The 22,124-nt window shown below is 33.4% G+C and overlaps 1 protein-coding gene across 1 annotated transcript; it reads right to left on the bottom strand.

Annotated features, from left to right (window-relative positions):
• Nucleotides 1-8,936: 8,936 nt before the first annotated feature.
• On the bottom strand, nt 8,937-21,358 carry Ude (Uracil-DNA degrading factor). The gene is made up of 2 exons (XM_072546972.1): nt 20,968-21,358; nt 8,937-9,621 (listed from the first exon to the last, which is right to left on the bottom strand). The coding sequence occupies exons 1-2, from the start codon at nt 21,119-21,121 to the stop codon at nt 9,005-9,007; spliced, it is 771 nt and encodes a 256-aa protein (XP_072403073.1). The 5' UTR covers nt 21,122-21,358; the 3' UTR covers nt 8,937-9,004.
• Nucleotides 21,359-22,124: the final 766 nt, after the last annotated feature.

Here is a 22,124-nt window from a genome sequence, read left to right as displayed (position 1 = left end):
TTTCCTTTGCCAACAAGCTGGACACTCGACTGAAGCCTGCCAAAACTACTACCCACCCCTGATTCGCCCACGTACCTAATGAATCCAGCAACAATAGCCCCACTTCACTTTCCGGAAACTTTTTAACTTCTGTCCCAAATTCTCCTTTGGACAATTTATCTAACATCACACCCCTACCTTTAGATTAACCTCAATCTACACCTTCTACTGTCGCCCTCCTCAAAAGAGCCCATTCAACTGACTCAAGCCTTGATTCTCCTCCTGTAATTACCATATCAGATCCTGCCTCTTAAACTCGGTTCGCTATCTCCAATCCGAACTGTCTAGTGAATTTAGTAATTATTTTTTTGCGAAGTTAGTTACTTTTTGACAGACTCGAAGTGGCTGGAAATTACTATATAACCAAGCACACGTATTTATAGCCAATATTAATAGTAAACAAATTAAATAGTATATAAAATAGAACTTTACAAATTACCGACAATCAATATTTATTTATTTGCACCATATGTAATAAATAGTTATGTTAAATTACAACAACTAAAATATATCTTTTAAATATATACTACCCAAAATGTTATGGGGTTAGTATGCACTTCCACAATTTAGAATAATTCTTCTTTTTTCAAAGAAAGAAGTCTGCAATAGTAGTATACTTGAGCTATTAATACTGAGAAGTAGGAATTGTTGTGTTGTAGGTTTCCGACAATGAATCTGTCAAAATATACCCGAGCTAAGCGAATGGAGTTTACAGTCAAATTGACTCACATTCCCACCATGACAACTCCTCTTTTTCAATTAACTCACTGCAATTAATTGCTTTGCTAGAAAATTTTTTCGACAGCCATGACCCCTTAGCTGAAGCGTTTACCACGAACATTAACGCCCTTCTTGAAGACCTCAAACAAATCTGCAATAATATCTCGGATATGTCACTTAAAAATCGTATAACTCACCTACAAAAGAAAATTAAGGCTACGATGAATCCCAACAATGTTATTGACACTGTTAGGGCCAATTGTTCGAACGCTAATCAAAACTTGATTGTAATCAAATATTTAATTAAAATCAAATACGTCACATTTTGAGGTTATGTTGACTTATTTATTTTATTCAATTTTATTATTTTTCGTTTTAATTTAAGATAAACCATAATTAAACTCTGTTTGATGTAAATTTCATGTTTTTATTTACAAATCAATAATAATAATAAGCAATTTTTAATAATTTTGACAGATCCTGTGACGTATTTGATTGTAATTAAATATTTGATTACAATCAAGTTTTGATTAGCGTTCGAACAATCGGACCTAAGTCTTACATCTGTTAGCTCTAACGACATTGAACCGACCTGTCCTAATTTATAACTTTCATATACACTATAATTCAATGGAATTGCGACAGATATTATCCGCGCTTAGAACGTCTGCAGTTACTTATATCTCTCCGCCACCCCACCTCCATTTGCCTACAGGAAACAAATTTCACGTCAACTAATTTCCATACGCTCAAAGATTTTAAAGGGTATCATTACATCAGATCTATCTGCTACAGAGCTAGTGGAGGTGCATCCATATTTGCATCTAAAGACCATTACTCCATTCTTCTTCTGGCTACCAATCTCGAAGCTATCGCTATCACAACATACTGCCCTAACAAACTTACCATATGCTCTATATCTCTATATACATCTCTCCTGGCCACTTTCTAAAAGAAGAACTCCTTGAGTTAGTTTACCAACTCCCCCAATCCTTTATAATTGTAGGAGACTTCAACGCTCACAACACTATGTGGGGCTCCTCGCGTACATTTGGACGTGGTAAAGTTGTTGAAAATATTCTTGATTGCACTAGCTCAAGTGTCTTCAATACGGGATTATACACCCACTTTAATATTGCTTCTGGTACTTTTTCTGCCATCGATCTAAGTATCATCATCATCAGTGGTGCTACAGCTCTAGTTGAGCCTTGACCTTCCCCAGTCTATTTCGCCAGTCGTTTCTGTTCATCGCCAACCGTTGCCAATTTGCCGCGCCGATTTTCCTTGCGTCCTCGTCCACACCGTCCCTCCATCTCAGTCGTCTGCCTCTACTCCTATTTCCCACTGGGACCGATAATAGAGTTCGTCTGGGTGGGTAATTTTCATTTGCTCTTGACACATGTCCAGCCCATCTAAGCCTACCTATTTTTATGAAGGATATTACATCTCTACCATTTACTATTTTTTTATACTTCTCGTACAATTCGAAATTATATCGCCTTCTCCAAATACCATTCTCACAGAATACGCCCATTATTCTTCTTAGTATCTTCCTTTCGAAGACGAGCAGAAGATTTGCGTCTGTTTTGGAGATGGTCCATGTTTCTGACCCATATGTCAGCACTGGTAGGATGAGTGTTCTATATATTATTAGTTTGGTTTTCTGGCTTAAATTTCTGTTTTTTAGCTGCTTGCTTAGTCCAAAATAACATTTGTTTGCTAGCAGTACCCTCCGTTTTACTTCTTCAGATGTGTCATTATCGTTTGTTATGAGAGACCCCAAATATGTAAACTTATTTACTACCTCAAAATTATATTGGTCTATACTGAAGTTTTCTTCGGCGTTTCTAGCTATATCTCTGTTATTTGGAATAGATGCTAACATTTTGGTTTTTTCCTCGTTTATTTTAAGGCCCATATTTTGTGCGGCTGTCAAGCAGGTGGAAGTCATCTCTTTAAGTCCTCGTGTAGTACGTGCGATCAAATCCAGATCGTCAGCGTAAGCCATAATCTGCGTTGATTTATTAAAGATTGTTCCCCTATTGTGTAACTCGGCATCTCTTATAGTCTTTTCTAACGCTATATTAAAGAGAAGGCACGCCAGCGCGTCTCCCTGCCGTAACCCTGCATATGTTTCAAACGCTTGTGACATATCGCCTTGTATTTGCACTCTGCAGATCACTTTACTCATAGTTGTTTTTACGAGCCTTATTAATTTATGGGGGATGTTAAGTTCATTCATGGCTTCATGGCTTCGACTTAAAGTCCACAAAGAGATGGAACGTGTCAATATTAAATTCATTGGTTTTTTCTAAGATTTGACGTAGCACAAAAAGCTGGTCAATTGTTGACCTACCTGGCCTAAAACCGCTTTGGTACTCACCAAGGATTTCTTCCACGTACGTACTTAAACGGCTGTACAGGGTGTTGGAGAATATTTTGTACATTGTATTCAGAAGAGTTATACCCCTATAATTTTTACATTCCAACAAATCTCCCTTTTTGTGCAGTGGACATATGATTCCAGTGCACCATTCCTCTGGCATTTGTTCTTCTTCCCAGACTTTGACTATTATGTTGTGAATTTGGTGCATAATGCTGTTACCTCCATGTTTGATGAGCTCTGCGAGGATACAATCCACTCCTGGGGACTTGCTATTTTTGAGTCGTGTGATTGCGTCTTTCACTTCAAATATTGAAGGAGGTTCTACGTGAGTGTTATTTCTTGGTTTTTGGGGTGACGCATCATTTTCCACTTCGGTACCAAGTAGTTCTTTGAAGTGCTCAACCCATCTGCTTTGTACTGCGTCAGCGGTACTGACTATATGTCCATTTTTGTCTCTACACATCGTCAGCCGTGGTTTAAATTCTTTTCTTGTCTTATTTAGGATATTATAGAACTTTCTAGTTTCATTTTGCCCCTTTAATGATTGAAGCTCTTGCATAATCTGGTTTTCGAAGGTCCGCTTTTTCCTTCGATGTATGCGTTTTTCCTCCTTCCTAAGATCTTTGTACATTTGCTCCTTATCCCGTGTTCTTCTTTGTTGCATAAGTTTATATGCATAAGTTTTTCTTTTAGTGATATCTTCACATTCATCGTCGAACCAACTGTTGCGTGGAGTGGATTCTTCTGGTCCTAGGACGTTGTTTGCCGCTTCCTTAATTGTTCTTCTACATATATCCCATTGCTCGCTAGCTGTTAAATTCTCATCTGTTGTGCTTTCATGTTCAAGGTAATTTTGATACCTTTCTAGTGCACGGGGCTCTTTCAAGAGTTTTAAATTGTAGCGAGTACTTTTCTTGCCCTTTTCTTTTTTTGCATTTGAGATTCTTGCTCTTATTTTTGCGCCTACTAAGAAGTGGTCTGAATCTATATTAGCTCCACGATAAGTACGTACATCCATTAGATTAGAGAAGTGCCTGGTTTCTATTAGGATGTGATCTATTTGATTTTTGGTTGTACCATCAGGCGACGTCCATGTTACTTTATGGATATTCTTATGGGGGAAGTAGGTACTTCCAACGACCATGCCCTTGGATGCTGCAAATCCTATTATTCTATTTCCATTGTCGTTGGTGACGTCATGAGCACTGCATTTTCCGATGTATGGACTATATATATTTTCTTTCCCTATTTTTGCATTAAGATCTCCAATTATGATCTTGATGTCGTTTCTGGGACATCTATCGTAGATGGTCTCTACTTCCTCATAGAATTGATCTTTGACATCCTCTTCTTTGTCTTCGGTTGGGGCATGTACATTTATGAGACTGATGTTAAAAAACTTACCTCTTACTCTTAGGTAACATATTCTTGGACTTATTGGTTTGAAGTTCATAATAAGATGTTTTAATTTTTTGTTAACAATGAATGCGGTCCGAATTCGTGATTATTCTTGTGACAACTGTAATATATATCGCATTGTCTCTTTTGGATAATTCCTTGGCCAGTCCATCTTACTTCTTGCACAGCAGTAATGTGTGCTTTATATTGAGTTAGTATGTCTATTAATTTTTTAAGATTTCCAGGTTCATAAAGTGCCCGCACATTCCACGTGTAAATTTTTAAATCTTTGTCCTTATTTCGTTGCATTGGTCGTCGTCGTAAGTTCCGTCCGGTTTATTTAGCTGTAGATCTCGTAACGATATTTTTTTTTTACGGGGTAGAGTTGTTAGCCCTAAGCCCAACCTCCAACCTGGAGGGCCAGGGACTCTTCTGTTAGGGTTACCATACCTTAGTCCGTTTTGGTTCACGGGTGGTATTTTATTTCCCACCTACCCGCCGGTCCTAGAACCGGTTAGGGCGTTCCCCTATCCACCACCTGGGGACGCGTCCGATGGGAGACAGACAACTCCACACGGAATCGATCTAAGTATATGTGATCCTAAATCGGCCCCCTGCTTATCCTGTCAAACAGCGGACAACCTTAACGACAGCAAACATTTCCCTATAATTATACCTGACAACACTAATGATCAAGTTTCAGTGAAAAGTTATTGGCGCTTCAACAAGGCTAATTGGCCAGAGTTATCCAAAATAGCCGAATCCTTTATATGCGAATTACCTAATTCTAATAATATTGATGATTCAATAAAACTATTCTCAGATGCCATAATTAAAGCAGGATTAACTCACATTGGCAAAACCACAATTAGCTCCCCACATAAAGTTGTTCTTTGGTGGAACTCTCAATGTGAACTTGCAATTCGACAATCATAGACTGCGCTCAATTAATACAGCAAATATAAATAAAAGTCCTGAAAATCTAATTAAGCATAAAAAGCTGAAAGCCAAAGCCAAATACGTTGTCAAGCAGAACAAGAAAAAATTCTGGCATAACTACGTGTCGTCTTTGAATTATAACGTAAATCCCTCTCAAATGAGGAAAAAAATTCGACAAGTTCAGGGACAAAAGCCTAACACCAAAATTACGCATTGAATCTCTAACAGCACTTCTTCTAGCAACAGCCATAATATTTGCACCACCCTGGCTGACAAATTTAAGAAAAAATTTCAAAACAAACTCTTCTTCTTCCTCTTGATAAACAATTCTGCTTGTTCATTGCCGATTGGTGACTTTTTTTCTATTTTGTCCATTTTCGTACGTCACATTTTCTTCTAATGTCTTCACTTCTCTTTTCATTTCAAACCCCTTATTTCATCCTCTATACAAGAACCGCTCTCCTACAATCTCACTTCACAGCACTTTCAAGATATCGACAATAATAATTCTCCTTTCTCACTGGCTGAACTTACATTTGCCTTATCCGTATGTAAAAATACTTCCACTGGCCCTGATGACATCCCTTATATTCTTTTTAAAAACCTACCCAACCACTGCCTCACTGTCCTGTTAGACATATATAACTCTATCTGGTCTTCTCAAATATTTCCTACTCAACGGAACACATCCGTAATTATACGAGTCCTAAAACATGGCCAAACACCAACCTTGCCACACAGTTCCTATTTCTCTCACTTGCACCATGTGCAAATTAATGAAGAAAATTATAAATAGGCGTCTTTTATGGATTATTGAAAAACACCAAATTTTACCTAAAGAACAATCTGGTTTCCGCCGATATCGTTCCACAAGCGATAACCTCGTCTGCATCTTTGATATTGAAGCTGCTTTCGATAAAATACCTAGGCAGATTATTCTCGATAAACTATTATTATATGGCCTTAATAGAAACATTTTTAAATTCATCTAGCACTTTCTTAGCTCTAGATCCTTCAGTCTTTGTAAATGGTTATCTATCATCGCCCCACGTCCAACAAGAAGGAGTTCCTTAGGGCTCTGAATTAAGCACCCACCACAGAATTTACAAAACAGTCATCAGACCAATAATGACAATAGCGGCATAAACAAGACCTGACACACAGAGAGGACAAAAAGAATGTTAGAAACGGCAGAGATGAAAAATTAATGGTAAAACACTATGGGACAGAGCTAGAAGTACATATATTACGATGTAGATGCAAGGTGGAGAACATCAAGGGCTGGGTAAGAAATAGAAGAGTAGAATGGAACAATCATATAAGCCGAATGACAACAAATAGATTAGTAATATTGAAAAACAGACATTCAGGTCTACATAAAAAGAAGAAGAAAGATATAATTTTCAAACAAGCTTTGCAAGATAAAGTGTTTGGGAGTGAAAATCAGACGTGAACTGATTAATAAATCTAGATCAGCTGACGATACTGTTCGATAGGGCATTCAAGAGTCGTTGCATTGTGTAAACACGACAGGAAGAAAAGTTGCTCTAAAAATAAATGTATCTAAGACAAAATTTATGTTTTCAGTCGCCAATCTCACTTCAATGCTTCCCTAGAGATAGATCAACAAAATATTGAGAGTTACTCACTTTAAATATTTGGGATGCTACATTACAGACCACCTACACACAAGTAAAGAGATCAGTGCATAATTGAAGCAGCTCTCAGGTATCTAACTATTATAGCCGTGAATAGTTTGCCCATGTAATTGTCAAGATTAGGGGGAGCTAATATGGCACAGAAAGAAGATCTCCTGATTTTATTTCTGATTGTGATTTATCTCGTAAGATTTTTGGTCTATTAACGAAAACGGAGTATGGAAATCCAGGTACAATCATGAACTCTTCCAATTGTTAAAAGAGACACCGATCTCAGAATTAAATAAACTTCAGAGACTTCGATCGGCTGGTCATGTAGTGAGAATGGAGACTGGAAGATTGCCAAAAAGAGCCAGATATAGTAAAATGCAGGGCGCAAGACAAAAGAAAGGCCACAAAAAAGATGGGATGATGAAGTTGTCGCGAACGCGCAAAATTTGCTAGACCTGATAACCTGGAGAAGATCGGCGCGGGACCGGTAAGATTGGAGGCATAGTTTGGAAGAGGCCAAGGCTCGATTTGGGCTGTAGCGCCATTGGAGAGAGAGAGATTTCTAGGCATTTTAAAATAATCAAATTTTTCCTTTATATATTTTATAGGATTTATTTTTATGATTTATTTATTTATTTTATGAACTAGATTTTCATGGAGCTTTACTTACAAAATAACAGTTTATAAGAGTGAAAATATTATTCACTGTAATTTAATAGTTAGTACATATTACTGTGGACGAAGTCAACATCTAAAGAATCTAAATTTCAATTGTACGATTTCAGTCAAGCTTTATTTTATTTCAATTTAACTCACTAAGGCTCCTAAATTTTTTAATAGATGATGGTTTAATGGTATTTTTTAAATTAATATTAACTGATAGAGAATAATCTATGTACCTACGTGAAACTTGGGTATTGACTTAACAATCTGTAAACCACATCGACATCTTTGAAAGAAAGAAAGGTACTGACACGAATAGTAGGCCCTATAAATGAGAACAACAGGTGGTGAATCAGATAGAATTATGAAATAAGTATACTATAATAATATATAAAGATCAACTTTTATCTCTGACCTTTGTTTCGCCTACAGCGTCTTCAATGAACAGGCCATGTATTTAGGATAGAAGCAAACAGGCTTCCAAAAAAAAACTGTTGAATGCAAGGGAAGAGACCTGTGGGAAGACCAAGAAAGCGGTGTGAGAATAATATGGATGAGGACGCAAGAAATCTACTTGGCAGTCGATCGGAGAAGAATGGCTTCAGACCGTAACGAATAGAGAGGTTTGCTGAGAGGCCAGGGCTCGAATTGGAGTGTAGAGCCATACGATGGAGGTTGGATAGAGAATAATCACTTATTTTTTAGAAAAGATAGAATGAACATTTGAAATTAATAAAATATTTATCCATGACTAGATAATTAAGGCACGTCGAAATAATCTCCAATGAATTGCCCAGTGGCAAGATTCTATAAAGAGTACAAAAGCAAGACTAAAGAAAACATGGGAGTCATCTATACTGATATTAGATTAGCATTAGATATTATACTATGTACTAACAGTGTAATACGGTCAATTAAATTTAGAAAGCATAGGAGAGCGCAAATAAATATATTAAAATGTACTATACAGAACCGAGAAAAAAACAAAGTGGTCAAAAAGTCCACTTATTTTTTTCAAATAGTACCTACCCACTTAAGCGTCTAGGTAACATCTTCAAATCCAATAATAAAACCAAGAAAAATATGAATTAAGAATACATTAACGGTATTATTAAGTATCAACAATAATAATACATAAAGCATAAGAAATAATAGAAATATATTTGAAAATAATAATACAAAAAACTTATTTCACAATACAACAAATACTTTAATCATCTTTTTTCTGTTTTTTTTCAGGAGATCCTTCTTTTGTCTCTCCTGATGATCTCCTTTTACTGGCTTTTTCAGGTTTCTTCTTGGGCTTCTCTTCTTCTTCTTCCTCTTCATCATCATCGTCGTCGTCCATCTCTTCATCTTCATCGCTCTCTGGTTTTTTAGATCCCAATTTTTCTTCGTAATTACTAACGTTCTTTTTAATTTTACTTGCATCTGGACTATAAGCCCATAATATAAGCTCAAGATGTTCTTTGGTTGGTAAATCGTCTTCCCACATATCTGGCCGACTCTCTTCCATGGCCTTTAATAATTTCTTAATTTCCACATTTCTTACAATGTCCCAAGAGGGTTTTCCTTCACCACTCGACACAGTTCTGAGATTTTTATATTCGCCTTTGGCTTTCTTGGTGTATGCTTCTAAAAATGCTTCTACTAATTTATCGTTAATATCGAATTTTTCTTTTAGAGGTAGTAATGATTGAACTGAGGCAAGAGGCAGGTATGCTCTGTTTTCTTTTGACATATTGTTGATTTCGAAGTCTCTAAGGAAGTCCTCAAATACTTTGACGGCATCATTTATGTTTTGTATCTTCTCTTTGTCCTTTGTTACTAAAAGAAAAACGTCTATTAGAATAATATATTAGCCCATAATACTTATAAAGTAGTGAAATTGTTTATTTATTTTACAAATGTTATCTATATATCTTTTTGTTGTTTTGTCTATTATTATACTAACTTGGACGGTAATGCTGATAAGAATGGCTATAAAAAATTTAACAGAAGTTCAATATGTGTTTTTTGTCTATAATATAAAAAGTAATATTTATTTATTGGTACTTGATTTTCAATGTCTACGTGGATTTTTATTTAGTTTTGCAATTACCAATCATGGAGAGACATTATTTAAATCGCGAAATGCAATGGCGTGCTATAGGGATGCTTCACGCTGGCAAAAGTCAAAGAGACGTTGATGAGGTCGTCCATACGAACAGAAGTGTCATTAATAGTTTTTGGTTAAGGTGTTAAGAAACTGGTGATGTTGCTGAACGTCATACAGGCCGTACAAGAATAACCAACCAGATTAAAGACCGTTTTATTATGTTGCAGACTATTATGTAACTGCATCATAATTACAAATGAGGCCGCAAGAGACTAACTGTTTGTAAGTGGCCAAACTATTAGAAATAGACTGCATAAAGTAGGGTTAAATGTTCGAAGACCTGTGAGAGTGCCTGTGTTATCCAAAGGAACTCGCGCTCATCGACTTCAGTCCGCACAACAACATGCAAATTGGATAAAACGTGAGTGGGCCTCTACTTTGTTCAGAGATGAGTTCTGATTTGGATTTGCACCAAATACAAGACGGACAAGAATTTGGAGATGATCTGGCAATGTTGAACGATTGGCCACCGTGCAGGAGGTTCATAGACAGCAAGGCGGCAGTATAATGGTATGGGGTGGCATCATTCTTGGTGGAAGAGCCAATCTCGTTAGTGTGGAATGGTTTCTAAATGCAACAGACTACCGCGATATTATTCTTGAACCTATTGTTGTACGCTTTGCATAACAAGCTAGTCTCCAATTTCAATTAATGCGTCCGCATGTTGCTAAGGTCGTGAGAACATTCCTCGAAGATAATAAAATTGAGGTTTTACCATGGACTGTACAATCGCCAGTTTTAATTCCAATTGAGCATATATGGGACATATTGGGTAGACGCATTTTACAACAAAATATTGCGTTCAATACAAGACAGCAACTGTTTGAGGGCCTTTCTCAATGGAGTAGAGCAGAATACCGCAGCAAGACATTGACCATTTGATAATGAGTTTGCCTTACATATTTAGGACAATAATCAACTACCGTTGAGGTTATACACTATACTAACAAATCCTAAAGAATACTTTTTTGGGAGTTGAGTGGAAACAAATTAGTTTTTTTATTTTTTTGTTACTATTTTTTGACTTATGTCTTTTAATTTTCTTAAGAGCTATTGCGATAATTCTAAGAAAAATGTTTATTTTTTTATGTTCTTTACACCATTTTTTTATAAGCTACATTTGTGCTACAAATATTTTTTTCGATAAATACTTATTTTTTTAGATATTTGTGAAAAACTGTATAAAAACGTGATTTTTATTTTGAAAAATGAACCTTTTCATTCGCAAATAACTCAAAAAGTATTGACTTAGTGAACAAACAGTATAACACAAAAGATGCTTAGAATTAGTCAATTTATCCACTCAGGGACTTCCATAATTTTGAACGTATGTTTTGAACCCCCGAGAAGGGGTGACTTTCACCCTCAAGTAAAAGCAACCCTGAGCTGAGTCCAAATGTGAAGTAGAAGGTAAGAGAAACCTAAATCCAAATTGTCAAGCAAATCCGTCGTGACAAGGTAAATTACACCCCAAAAAGGTCATTTACTTGAGTATATGTAGGTTAGCTTTATATAAAAATATTTGAGCTACTGTCATCTTTCTTTGTATAACAACTTGTTTTATAACAGTAAAAGTATAAATATGTATTTAGCATTTTCTAGGTTTTTTTCTGCTCTCTCCTGTAAATATGACATCAGCCGCATGTATAAAATAATAATTTTATAATATAAGTTTTCGTATTCGACTTATTACCTTTTGAGTATCCATCTTACAAGTTTTAATTATATAAATAATATAAATTATCAAGAGGCAATAGGCTCCGATTACCTCCTTTTTTTACTTAATTATTTTTCAGTTCAAATCTTTCTGACAAATTTATTCTAGTTATCAACTGTTTTGTTGTTTCCCTTTTTACATAAAATCAGAGCAGTTTTAATTATTACTTATTTTACTACGTGTACCACCAAGTACCTTGAACTTATTTATTATAATATATGTACAACGATTTTTAACAAATTTTAAAATAATTTTATTCCAATTCGGTGGATTACTAGAATAATAATGTTCATTTGGTAATGACAAAATGTGAAGGCAATAATTATTTATAATAATTTGCATATTACATAAGCACTTTGAACTTTTCAATGTTAACAAATAACTGCCTGGATAATATATATTTGGGGGCCAAAAGAGTTATATTTTAGTAATTAAGATTTCCATGTTGGCCGTGACCAAAGAATAGGTATTTGTGCTACATGTTTAACAAACAAAATTCTTCGATTGTTTTCGGTAATCGCCACAAATATAGACCATGAGTTATGATTTAAAAATCTTGCTGAGTCTTGGAAAGGGGAGATTTGTAGGCTACTTCTACACGTGGGGTTTTGAACAAATACTACTAATCTACATATGATAATGATAGTAGCCGATAGAGAAATATACTGTAAAAACTTAATGCGAAAATCCCAGTAGGTGGCTGTATACCATCGTTTAAAAAACTTATACAGAAGTAAAACACTTCACATTTGTATGTAGGTATAAAACATTTAATTCAAACTTTTTTAAAAAGTGTCGTCAAAATTTACACAGGTGCATAACATGACGTTTTCGATCTCGTTCAGTTAATCCTCAGTGCCTTCTTTTGTAATTGAAGTTACCACTAAAAAAGTAGCTGTGACATCAATATATGGTTTTACATGTTTCAAAATTTAAATTCTAATGTGACCCTAGGTCAATGACATTGGATAAAGATTTAATACTTAAAGAGCAACATGTTTCTTTGCTCGACTTAACACGTGGTTCTTGTCAGTTAAAACGACACAGACCAATTGTGTTGTACTATAAGAACTAGTTGGTGGAATTTTAGTATTTATTTAATTTATTCATCAAAATGACCTTAAGCTCAAACAAAATTATTATGACTCAATAGGTATTTTCAATACCTTTCAAACGGGGTATCACTTGCCATTTAAAAGTATCTGTCACAGTGGCGCTGTAACGTCATCTGTCACTATTACGTCACCTGTTATGACTAGTTGAAAAGCCTACGTCTGTTTATTACCTCCCTCCAAATTTCACTATTATAAGTACAACCGTTCAAAAGATACGAGGGGGGGAACGGACTTTTGACTAGCACTGTATATTATACAGAACAGGTATGATTAAATATTTATCATTTTAGATAGTACCAGACAAAGATTAGTTTGTCATAATTACAATATCTACTGGACAATAGAGGGGCATAGTATGAGAAAGTAAGAAAAGGGATGTAATAAAATAAGTTATTGGGTTTGGTAGACATACAGCAAAAAAATGTAAAATAAAATAATACTCAATAAAATTAAATTTTTTAATTTGTCATTATTTTTAAACTGTTTAACAATATAACATTAGGCAAATAGTTTTCTTACAATTTGATTCTGTTTCCTTCTTAACTCACCAGCTTAAGACGAAGTTTAAAATTCGAGGCAAATATATTAATAAATGATGTATTAAGACTATCTTACGAATGCTCCACGACAAAAAGAAACCATTAAATTCATGGTTTTAAGACGTTTTAAGCGAATTTGGGTTGACGAATATAGTGAAAGTTAAATATACATTGACCCAACTAATGTGTTAGATATAACTATTAGATGAATTACATCACGATAGATGGCAATTAGCGGACACATGAAAGTAAATAAATTTGTAGGCTGTTTATTAATTTCATCAAATGTGTAACTTGATCTAAAAATATTTCCATTGATGCCACTGTTAAATAACACTATGTGGGAGGGGATGTGACTCTTCAACATTCTTTTTTAAACATATGTTCAGTTTGGTTTTCCAAACCGAAATGCTAAAAAGTTTTAGCGAAACTACACAAGAAGGTAGAAAGAATTTTAAGCCCATTTTTGCAAAAATAAAACTCATATCTGGAACACGAAAATAAAAAAAGTTGGATATGGTATATTGTGGATGTGTAATCGTCTATTTTAAAAATTTTAAGGCCGGCTCTGCAAGATTATGGATTGTGATACATTTGCTGGTATAAAATAAAACTCATATCTGGAACACGAAAATAAAGAAAGTAGGATATGGTAGGTGGATGTGTAATCGTCTATTTAAAGATCATTTGCGCAATTATAGTGGTATAGTCTTCCAACGAGATACTCTCATCCACAAAATAAAGCTTGTAGATGTATGAATAAATACAGTAAGTATAGATATTTTTAAAACTGTTTTCTTTTATGATAAGGTGTTTATAGAGTGTTATATCTTTGTATTAGGATTTGAAAATTTAAGTAGGAATTACAGTTCTTTAACCTCACAGTTATATTTAGACCATAAAATATATGTTGCCTATTAAAAGTTGGCAACATTTATTGCAACGAACTCGAGATGAGATTGACAAGAATTTTATTCTCTATCTTATTTCTCTATAGCTATTGTTTAATGCGTATAAAAATAAAGCAATGACCTGTAGATATATCGATCACACTTTGAAGGTTTTCTATTCTAGGTACTTTAATGATAACACATATTTGTAATAGCAAACAGCCAAGAAAAAATGGACCAAATAAAAGCGACCTAAAAAGGAACAAAAAACGAAATAATCATGAAATAATTACGAGCAATATATTGTTATTCTCAACTCTATATGAAAAAAGCCTGAATTCGAGTAAAATATTTATTGTATCTGACAGCCAAGTTGCACTAAAAATTCTGAAGTCTACAAGTTGTGAGTTTTTAATAGTTTGGAAATGCAAGCAATCCCTAAGCAAGCGGCAAAGTACAAAAAAGTTTATTATGGGTGCCAGATGATAAAGAAGTTACTGGTTTCGATATTGCTTTTAGTCTTGCTAAAGAAGGAGCTAATATTCATTTTATCAGACCAGAACCATTTTGAGGTATCTCGACAAGCCACATCGTAGAAGATGACCCAAAAAGAAAAAAGCAACTTAGTATAACCTACTGAGAAAATACTTCAGGCCAAAAGGAAGTAGGAAGGTTATTAAAGACTTCTGCTTTCTACGAAAAAATACCAGAGATTGAGAACACTGAACTCCAAGCAATTACAGGTGTTTTCACTGGACATTGTCAATAAGATATTATCCCTGTAAAGTAGACAAATGGACGAAGGAACATGCAGATTCTGGGAAAATGTAGAGGAAACATGTTGTCTGTAAATGAATTGTAATCTTTTTCCAACATCATAAATACCCGAAACACGTCTTTCTTGAACCTGTTTAGGTAACAAACGTAACTCCGAATTAAATAATAGACTTTCTTGAAAGTCTACATCTTTTGGACTAAAGCATATGTATGGAATACACAAAAGATCTTTTACAATATTTGAGTTATTGCAGTATAGAGTTTAATCGGGATTGTTTTTCTTAACAAAGCCATTGCAAATTATAAATAAACATCTTCCAATCGAAGAAAATAATGAATCGATGTATCTAATAGTAAATTAAACTTACTGAAATATATATGTAGGCGTAGGTGCTTTAAATACTCTGTTCAAGTCGAAAAGGAAGATCTGGGCATGAATCGGTAGCAGTGGTTCAAGATTGATAAATTTGGCAAGTAACTTCTATAAAAAACAACTATCACATCAATAATGAGACATAAAATCACAAAATCGTCTTTGTAAGAGGATCTTAGTGAGAATTTTATGTTCCGCAAAATTTATGCCAGTCAGAAGGAACAGGAGAACAATAGAAGAAATATCTTTGTTTTACCCTATAAATGCAATAAATTGTTAATAAAATAACAACTACGAATTAAAACCGACGAAACGCTAACCAATTGGATATAGTAAAATAAGTAACACAACCAGCAATATTCATATTCGCCGTACAATAATTTTAGCTACGCCACTGTACATGTAAAACAATTTTTCTATTGATAAAAATAGATCGATATAACACGATTTGTTCTATCTTGGATCTATTTACACTTGAACACTAAGTGTATATACCTACATTTGTAAAATGCTGCTTTTTAGAAGCGAGAAAAAAATACAATTGGATTTAGTGCTTTATCACTAACACATATTCGTCTAATTATAAAACCATGACATTGGTTGGATACCAATCCTTAGTAAATAAAAATCCTGTTTATTCCGTTAAGAAAAATAAAAGACTTTTTGAATTATTAGGAAAAATACAACAAAAATTCTAAATAATAGGTGATGATCTTATTACCAATTATAAAACGAAGTTAAATAGAACAGTGAAAATAAAAAAAATGTATTGCATTAGGCGGTGGTCTCCAATAAACACAGTACGCCGCGTATTGTACGCTGAGCGCAGCGTGCAACTGCTGTACAAGCATACAGACGCGACATACGGCATAATTGGAGACCAGAAGACCAGTCTTAGGTTTCAAATTGGGACTATTCCAAATCTAAGTTTAGGTGAAAAGAAATAATTTTTTCATGAAAGTAGCGGTTTAATTTTATGAGATCAATGTTTAAAAACTGATCAAAATTTCCCAAAAATGAGTTTTTTAGATCCCTCAAAAAATTCGTCCCATAAACGTATTTATTTTTTGAAAGTTTTGAAAATTTTATATATAGTTTGTTTAATTAATTGAAAAAAAAACCGTTGATACTAGAACTAGAATTGGCATTCGAAAAAACAAAAATGAATAAATAATTTCAAAAGTTGTCTCACAAGTTGGCTTTCGATGCCCTTAAGATACCCACAAAATTTGGTTAAAAAATATTAATTTAATGAGTTATTTTATTTGTTTATTAAAAAGTTGATTTTTGCAATTTTAAAAATGCGTTTGTTACCATTATATTTCAGGTCTCTATAAGAATTAATTTATCTTTTTTCGTTTAGACCTGTATTTGTAAGATGTGTAATAAGAAATAGAAATATCAACGTTACACCCCCCCTCCCAAAATAGATACTTACTGAAAAATTGCATTTATAAGGTTTTGCGTTATTACTTTGCGAGTAATAAATATTTCATAATTCTTTTTTGAAGTTCGTTTTGCTGGTAACTTTTCACGAATTAAAAAAAAAGTTGTCTAAGATCAGTTTTAACCGAGATAACAATTTTATTATCATTATTTGTTTTTTTATTAATAAGACTTTAATCTCCGGTAATAAATCATTCCACCATTTAACTTTGCTTAATTTAAAAATGTTTTTCAATCTGGAAAGTGAATCATCGATACTTTCATGAAAAAATTATTTTTCTTCATCCCAATTTTGATTTAGAAAAGGTCCCAATGCGAAACTTAATACAAAATGTTTGAGTGTTTTAAAAATCTTGTTTGACTGGACTCGAAAAGAATAGTGGAATCGGTAGAAAATATAATTTAATATAATTATAGTCCAGTCTATTTTGAGATTTTGTAAATAACAAATAGGTGTTTGCTGGAAAGTATCCGAAATGACTCAGGGAATAATAATACCGAGATGAACCTCATGAAAAATTACTGAAACATTTACTGACAAAAAAAATTTCTGACTGAAATCTCTGAGAAATCGAATTAAAATTATATACTATTGTAATATTTAATTGATATGAAATTTCCTTCATATATGGTCAAAGAGAATATTACAGTGGATCCCCACCAACCACAGGAAAAAGGGAAGACCAAGAAGATCGTGGAGACAAGAAGTAAAAGGTGCAATGGAAGATAGGGGTCTACAAGTAGATGACTGGAACGATCGCAAGCGTTGGAAGCTAGGTTGCGAGAAACGGCAACAGCTGTAATAAACTCGTTATATATATATATATATATATATATATATATATATATATATATATATATATATTTCCTTCTTTATTTTTAACCTTTGTGGTCAACTAGATGGCTCAGTCGACTGGCAGGTCCTTTTCGATGTGTTCAGATTACAAGGTTCATGGTTCCAAACCGATCTCGTCAGAACTTTTAATTTTAAACGTAGAAGTTAAATTCTTAGTAGATCTGCGACTTTTACTAAGTAATACCAAGTTAGTCAATGGATGAGTACTACCGTGAGAAATAAAGATCTCATTCGTTGATCCCTAACGCATGGCGTTGAAGAACGTCTCTAATGTCTTCAGATATCAGATATTCAGATATTCAGATATATATATATATATATATATATATATATATATATATATAAATATATATATATATATATATATATATATATATATAATATATATATATATATATATATATATATATATATATATATATATATATATATATATATATATATATTGCTTTTCTAAAATCTCCAACGCCTCCAACGGTAAGGATTAATTGAATGAATAAAACCGAGCCTCAAGTTTCCAGCTTTTACCGTATTGCTCACTCATCAACCATCCGATCTACTGGCGTATTTTAAATTTAATACGCAGATCTATTTTGAGTTTTATATTAGGTTAATTTTTTTTGGCCCTCGCCCGGATTAGATCTATGAAACCTCTAGGCGACTCACATCGAGGTGAGTGCGCTGGCTTCCATGTTTATCGGATTATACCCTGTTTCTTCAGAAATTAGTAGAAACGGAAAAATCCAATTTTGCACTGATATTCAGCGGAACGAAATACATTATGCCGTATAATTTTCAATTAAAATATTTCATTGAAACGAATACGTTACTAAGTTTCATTGAGCGAAGAAAATTGTGGCCTTGGTTTATAAATAATTGTCTGCATAATTAACATTGCTATTATATTGGAAATTTTTATCTCACGAGACCTCGAATAAAAAAATAATCGAAATTGTCCGACTAAGAGTAGTCGCAAATACAAAGCACTTTTTCCAAAAATAGTACTATTATACATTGCTATTCATTGCTAACGTAGGGGTTAAATTTGATTGGTTATATATTTGGAACCGATTGACCAAAGCCTTTTCCAGAAATTTTATCGACACTCGACACTGAGTGTCACTCGACACTGAGGAGTAGGCAGAAATGAGACCTCAGTGCCGAGAGACAGTTCTTGTAATACAGAACACGATACTGGTACGTCTCGAGTGAGGGGAGTAGGCAGATTGAGACCCCGAACTCGAACCGAACCGTATCACTCTTGATAATGCCTCCAAAATGGGTGCCGAAACGTCGAGTAATAAATTTTCAACGCGGTTCTTCCCGAGAACTAAGTAATTTTCATTCATCTGACCGCGGAAATTTATCCGAACATATATATATATATATATATATATATATATATATATATATATATATATATATATATATATATATATATTCTAAAAAGACCCTTTCGGGCTTCATCCTACCTAGGACCTATAGAGACATATATCATGGTCAATAACCCCTGTGAGTCCTGCGTTGCCATGCAATAAATCTGTTGTTTAAAAAATATGTAAGAATTAACACATTTAATATGATTGAAAGGGTTTTTACCCATATATTTAGTGGCTTTACTCGTGTATACCTGGTAACTGCACTGATGATGGACTTATTAGTCCGAAAATGTTCGCGCGAAACGGTCTTTTTAGAATATATACCTTTTATAAAGGATTTTTTTAAATAAAAAATTTTGTGATTTTTGGAACACAGCCAACTACAGGAATTTCATTATCCTTGTGAATATGCAAACTATTACTAGAAATAGTCAATATGTTTATACCATAAAAAAAAATCCGATAGATTCCGAAAAAAAAATCCAATGAAAATTTAGGACTTGAGTTGAAATTTTCTTCGAAATTTTTCTTGGAAGTCGAGGACTGTTTTAACAAATTTTTGTGCGAAAACCATTGTACCGATTGACTTTTTAAGGAATTTAAATCTATGTTACTACTTAATTATATTCAGGAAGTTGCTTTTCAGAAAAAATTTTTTTTAACCCAATGCCAAAAATTTTCCAGTTACAAAAAAAGTAGAAAAAATAAAAATGTTTACTTTAATTTTTACGAACCGGCTTTTTATGCATTTATTTACAATTTTTGATGGAATAAATCTCGATATTATTACACCTAGCGATTTACAGGTAATTTGTCCGGCAAAATCTATTTGTTTATCTAAAAATTTCTAAACCTACTATTTTACACATCGTTACTGCACTATTAGAATGGTGTTTAAGGTTAATACATACAAATTAGTAAAGTAATGCCAGGTTCAGACCAAGAAGAGAAAACATCGATGAAACAGAAACATTCATGTTTTGGGACAAAGTGACAACAAATCCAATATATATTTGTCTCATCTTTGTTTTTTTTTCATATCTGAATAGTTTTGCGAGTTCTGTCTCAAGTCGATAAAGAGCAAGATTTTTTCTAGGTATTCTTCGACAAGTTTGCTGCGCATTATAAACTGCTCCTCAGTGTTGAATTGAACAACCCATAAGATCTACCAGATTTTAGAAGAAATCCTCGGCGAACATGAGAATCAATCACATGGAATCAATATATAAATACAACTGGATGGAAATCGAATCGAGTTTGTGGAAAATTTTAGATAGAAATCGTTAATATCACAACGTTGATCAGTAATATAGTAATGGGATATAAAAACTAACAAAGAAAAATAAATTTCTAATGGATGGTAAAATACTGCAATTTCTGAGAGAAATAGAACTTTTAATATTTGTAAATGATACAAACATGAAACGTTTAGGCAATATTAAAACTAGCAAAAGCTAGATCAAAACAGATAAAGCAATTTTTTGGTAAGCCACACAGTATCATGAACGATTAATTTGAAAAATTAGAACAAGAAGACCTAGTCTACATGAAAAGATATAAAAATATACCTACTGGTATAAATCCAAAATCTTAGCGAAGGTAAGAATCAAAATAAAATGTATAATGTTCAAAGACTATTAATGAGTTCCAAAGTTATAAAGGCCTAGAATCCATTGAGTAAGAAAATAAAGAAAAATCAATACAATAACAAATATCCCCTCTATAAAAATAGTAAAATAATGCGCATGCGTTGGAAAATTAGTGGCAAAAAATACAAATCAAAATAAGTGAAATCTCTGCCATATTTTTTGTAAAACAAACAGTTTTTCCTGAAATACCGAAAAATTATTGCTATTAACATTTAAAAAAGAGTCGACAAACTTGTATAAATAAATGTTAAATAAAAACTAAGTAGGTACTTACAAGTTAGAGTTCTTTTTGCTCTTCCGATTAATCCTTTAATAGAGAGTCTTTGGTAATCAGGATCTCTTCCTTCTAAATTTTTCAATGTTTCCAATGCCTTATCTTTATCCTTAAATCCTAATCCAGGAACTGTATCAGGTTTGTTTTCAGACATTATTACTCTTTGTACAAGAAAGCCGCTTTACACGAGAAAGGTTTAAAATAATAAGTGAATAGTGTTTAATTAACTAGCAATTGATAGCAACTATCATACAACTCGATCTAACGACTTCCTCTAACTGAGTTCGTTGTTTCTAATTTAAATTCAGAAGTTAGGAATACGTTTGTTACCTACTACTACTAAATTCGATAATTTTATTGTGGTATATGTGAAGCGGCACACACAGTGTCAGTTACTAAGACCCGCTCCTGTTAGTAGAAACAGCTTTAACCTTCGTCCGATTTATAAGCCAGTTTAGGTGAAATTTTATGAAATAAATCTGGCAATTAAAAAGATAAGTTGAAAATGTTTTTTAAACAAAAATCGAAGGAAAAATGTAGTAACCACGTGCTTTTTTATTAGGTATTAGAATTTCTTTATTACCTTCAGAAACTTTTATTTAAAAATAAAAACGTGTCCACTGAGATATACAGCCCAAAAGTGGAATTCTCAATCCTCAAGAGGAATTACTGACAATGTACCAGGAACATATGGCATAACATTAGACAAACCCTTTATATTTAAATAATATTAATAAACCTTTACCTCAAAACTAACATCTACAAATCTGATGGTAGTCATAAAATCACCTTAATAATTATTAAATTATATTGATATCCTATAAGAAAAAATGTACAAAAAAAAATGATTGAAGCTTTTCTTAGTCACTCCGCAAGATAGGACTAAAGCATAAATGCAATAGTACCAAACAGTCAAATATCTGGAACAACCAAAGCAACGTAGAGGTAAAGCAGGTTTCTGTCAGGTTTTGGCGCTATACAAGCTAAACAAGCCTAAAGTTACCTGAAAAGAGCCTAAATATGTGAAAACAAATCAAACTAATATGTGAAAACAAATCAAACTAATGCTATTTAGGATTTATTTGTGAAAATACAGAGTACCTACACAAGTACATTATTAGTTTTAATTTTCACTCCTCAATTAATGAGATACGTTG

This window comes from Diabrotica undecimpunctata, chromosome 1 (genome assembly GCF_040954645.1).
Source record: "Diabrotica undecimpunctata isolate CICGRU chromosome 1, icDiaUnde3, whole genome shotgun sequence".
Classification (NCBI taxonomy): domain Eukaryota; kingdom Metazoa; phylum Arthropoda; class Insecta; order Coleoptera; family Chrysomelidae; genus Diabrotica; species Diabrotica undecimpunctata.
The sequence above is the reverse complement of the archived record's forward strand: the minus strand, read 5'-3'. Positions and strand labels throughout refer to the sequence as shown.

Coding starts and splice junctions, on each gene's coding strand:
- Ude (XM_072546972.1), bottom strand. CDS start 21,121: ATGTCTGAAAACAAACCTGATACAGTTCCTGGATTAGGATTTAAGGAT. Junction 9,622..20,967: donor AGCAAAAAGAACTCTAACTT/GTAAGTACCTAC, acceptor TTTTTCTTTTAG/TAACAAAGGACAAAGAGAAG.